Source organism: Drosophila sechellia, chromosome 3L, assembly GCF_004382195.2.
Source record: "Drosophila sechellia strain sech25 chromosome 3L, ASM438219v1, whole genome shotgun sequence".
Taxonomy (NCBI): Eukaryota; Metazoa; Arthropoda; class Insecta; order Diptera; family Drosophilidae; genus Drosophila; species Drosophila sechellia.
In genome coordinates, this window is record NC_045951.1 from 9,023,744 (window position 1) to 9,028,208 (window position 4,465).

Below are 4,465 nucleotides of genomic sequence, written 5' to 3' on the forward strand. Positions count from 1 at the left end.
ACTGAGGGGGCTTAAAAAAATGTGTAAAAAAAACAATGGAGCTTTGCAAATTACTTGCCAGCAGATGCACACACATCCAACTGGTTAAGAGCAGCTGCTGCCGTCACTTTAAAGCCAATGTACCGTGAAATCGGGCCTGCAACTCAATTACTGGGACATAGAATCGACTCCCGACGATCTGGCGGCATTAACATTAACATTCTCATTTGGCTTGCTGCCGCAGCGATTTATTTATTTATGCATTATTGAAAAACATTAAGCACCGCAGAGATTAATGCGGTGGTTAACCAAAGCAATTTCATTGCGGCGAAAGCCAGGGATTTCTCTACAGAATTAAAGTCGCCCAGGGACATACACTTTACTTAACACGCAGGCGCTTTGTCTTCCTTCCATCCTCGCAGCAAAAATCCCTCAATAATTCCAGAATTTCCAGATCTGTGTCTACATGTTCTACAGCTGCAGAGTCCTGCTCTCCCACAGGTTCTCCACCAGCCAAATCATTTTCACTGTCAGAATCTTCACATATTTCGACGGCACAACAGCTGGGAAACCATCCCCTAATGGCACCCTTCCTCCTACTCATCTTTACTTTTTCCTTCTCCGTGATCATTCTTTCGCCATAAAGCCAGTACTCCTGGATGCGAGTCACATGTATAATATCATCGGGCTTCAGGGCGATACGAGGATCATCGGTGCAGGGGATATGGAGGGATACCCAGAGTCTTTGGGAGAAGATGGGCACCCAGTGACCCGTGGCAGGACGAATACATCTAAAGACCCGAGTGCGAGCCCTTTTATCCTTCTTCTGTTGCAATTGTTCACGGGTGAGGCTGTACTGATCACATCCTGGTAGGACTGGAAACGATATGCCATCGCCAGGGGATAAGAAAACCTCACGAATATTTGCCTTCCAGCCCAAATTGTAGGGATAAACGAAAGCCTTTATCCTTTTTTGAGGATATGCATTGCGCCGAAAAGCAGCCTTCTTCACAATCCAGTTCTCGATTTCAGTCTGATTCTTCAATATCACCTTCAGTTGCATATACAACAACTTTATACTGGCCAATGTCGTGCCCATGATCACTCCAAGACTAAAAACACAAGCCATCAGATTTGTTTGGGTCAAGTGCACGGTGGCCATGTGACGCAATCCATGTCTGATCAACCATCGCTTCTGTATACCTCGTATTACGGCGCTGACAATTATGATGCCTCCTTGTATACTGCCCGACATGAAGAAGAGAAGGAAGTACACAAAACTATCCTGATTGGACCTACCGACACAGGTGTTGATCCAGGGACAATGATGGTCCATCTTCATCACACATCGATCGCAACGCCGGCAATGATGCGATCTGGGTGCCTTGTAGCCATTGCAGCGAGTGCAGAACTGCAAGAACTTCTTATCCTTCCTCACCGGGGGATGCCACTTCAATGGAACGAAGCCAGGACCAACCATCAAGGACCTGATGAAGTTGTACAAAGTGCCAAAGGTCTGAACCCAGATGAGAGCGTAGTTTACTACGGATTCCAAACTCGTGCCTGGAGCCCACCACATCGAGTTCATGTGAATGACAGTCCATGTGACAATCAGAGTCAGGGTTAATAGAGTGATTGGACCCCAGTGTATGAAGCGCCGCAGATCGTCCTTTAGTTCGTTGCTCATTTTAAAAAAAATTCCTGTCTTTTGCGATTATTCAGTAAATTCTCCAATTATCCAGTGAGTAAAAAATCCGGGCTTGCTGCGTCTGACACTGTAAATCGTTTGAGTCTCGCATTTAGTGTAGTTAAACAGGCCCAGTTGGCCCAATCGAAATGCTTCTGGCCAAATGGAGGATTAATTAAAAGAGCCGGCCACATGTTGTTGGGCTCATATAATGCCCGCGGTGTTTGCGTGTATTTAAATAAAGCACAACTATTTAAAAGTTCGCGGCCATTCCAGGATAATTTATAAAACGTATTTAAGGCATCGGCAACAGGCTGGGACTGTCGTGCGAGTATAAATTTGCTCTTAAGCCGCAAATGAAATATATTTTAATCATACAAAAAAGTGTAAATAAATTTAAAAACAATAAAAGCGCAAAATGCAGGCCATAAATAAAATGCAGCCTTAGTGAGCCGCAGTCGTCATCATGGCAGACACACAGCCAGACTTTTCCACGTTTCCACTGCTGCTGCTGTTGCTGCTATTATTATTATTACGAATTAATAGCAATATTTGCTGACGCCGTGTGGCTTAAAAAAAAAGAAATATACAAACGGATATATGGAGGCGGCAACAAAGCAGCGCACGAATTCAATTGAATTTAAAATGTGCCATAAATTTATTGCATTCAATATGCGAGTTGCCAAGTTTATGTGTGTGTGGGTGCGGACACAAAGAACGGTATTTTGGTATTATTAATGACGCTGCATATATAACAATAATATTTTGGTAGCGCCAAATTCTTTGCCAAACATTTACTAATGCCATTAATTGATGATAAATGTTTCGCCCCACGCAGACAAAATGTAATCGATGCTGGCCAATAGAACGCACTTCAAATGCACATAGAAATGAAAAGGATTTAAGTTCTATTCGGAATTTGAGGATACTATTTTGAAATTGATTTCCCTTACTAGTAGAAAATATACGTGTTTTTAAATTGACACATACCCGGGCTTTCAATGCAAATAAAATCAAGAATATGTGCTACTTTCTCAACATTAAATTTTATAACATAGTATATCTTTGATTCAGTTAAGGAAATTATTAACTTTTTGTAGTGTACGAATTCCTAAATCGAAATTCGCAAATTCGGTTAGCTGGGTAAGAGGCCCTAGTAATAATTTGGGACCCCCGAATGGTGTCCTGATTTTGTTTATGAAATAGTTAGGTGGCAGTTCGGACCAATTACTCGCATGCAGTGGGCCGTCTACCATCTACTGAGTAATCACACTCTGCTTTTCCCAGCTGGATGAAGACATGGCCGTTGGAACGTAATGAGTCTCCAAGCGGGAGTTTGCGGGTCTTGCAAGTCTCGTTAACTTGGCTAACAAGCGACGTCATTTACCACAATGCGCCACTCGGGCCTAACAAGCCAAGGTGACAATTGGCCAGGAACTGCGGCGCACAGGGGACCAAGATGTTGCAACATTAATAAAGCTATCTCAATTGCTAAGGTTAAAATGTATCTATAATGTATCCTTAGCACCGCAAACATTACACCAGTTGTGCTTCTTGTTTAAGGCTTGAAAAAAGTGATATCAAATAATATTATAAAGCAAAGATTAAAATAAATTGTTGGCCCACTTCTTGCTGGCCAAGTTGCCAAGGTGAATGAACGAGAAGAAACCACTAGCAATCGGAATTTAAAACACATATCCATGGTTGGCACATAGCTGTTGGCTACATATTCTCACTGCTCTCTACAAAAAGCAATCTATTTTGCTCCACAGATTAGATGGCAATAAAATTGATTGAAACATAATTGCAAATTGATACAATAGCCGAAGAAAATTGCCCGGAAATGCCAAGAGCCAAAGGCAATCTATAAATCTATAAACGTATCGAAAATTACTTCAAAGCGAGAATCGAGTAGAATCCTAACGCGTCGCCATCGTATTGAACATTATGTGCACTTAGGTGAACATTTGAGAGGAGCTTATTAAACTGGTTCCAGATGAATGTAAAAATCAACTTCAAGTAAAAGTGGTATCTAGGGAACAGTATAAGTTCCAAGAGCCACTAAACTGCTGCGGGAAAACTGTTAGTGGTAAATTTAAATATTTAAAAAAAAAAATTGCCTAAAAATTCAACTAAAAAATCTTCTATATACCAAAAAGATTAATTATGCTTATAATTGACAGAGATTCATCTCTTTTGCTGCCATTGATTTTTTTCCAGTATACGCACTTTCGAATCCAGTGCATCGAAAGTAGATACTTATCTGCGCAACCTTATGCTCGGCACAGCTTCAATTAAACAGTAAAGTGACTCCTGAGCCATTAAGTATCTTATAGTTCACCATATAATTTTTCGTCAATGCCAAGAGTTTATTACGGATTGCAGAAAAGAACTGCAACTCGCAGCGCGCAAAGTGCGCAGCAGCCGAGGGCGGCTTTTGTGCAGAGAGCTCAAGATGAAGATGCTCGGTCTGTTTCTGTATCCATGGAACTTTTTACGCAAACTTATTTACTTAATTTGAAAATTAAATTCCGGCATTAAAACGCATAAATGACACTTGAGCCCGACTCCGACTCGCTGGAAGTCTGTGGGCAATGGCAAAGTGTGTGTGTGTGAATGCGAGTTTGTTTTTCTTATCAAAATGCCTGCGGCAGAGTGCTGGCAAATATCCTGCTCGCATACGCCAGAGAGTCTATATCCCTTAAGACAAACAACGCGTACAAAACGAGTGGGGTTTTGCGGGTGGGCTGGAGGGGGGCGGAAAGAGAAGGATCTGCTGAAACCGAGGCTCTGAGCCTG

General features: G+C 42.0%; 1 protein-coding gene across 1 annotated transcript; it reads right to left on the reverse strand.

The window, feature by feature from the left end:
- Nucleotides 1-312: 312 nt before the first annotated feature.
- LOC6604993 (palmitoyltransferase ZDHHC6) lies at nucleotides 313-1,705 on the reverse strand. The gene has a single exon (XM_002029800.2). The coding sequence runs from the start codon at nucleotides 1,664-1,666 to the stop codon at nucleotides 359-361; it is 1,308 nt and encodes a 435-aa protein (XP_002029836.1). The 5' UTR covers nucleotides 1,667-1,705; the 3' UTR covers nucleotides 313-358.
- Between the last annotated feature and the right edge of the window lie 2,760 nt (nucleotides 1,706-4,465).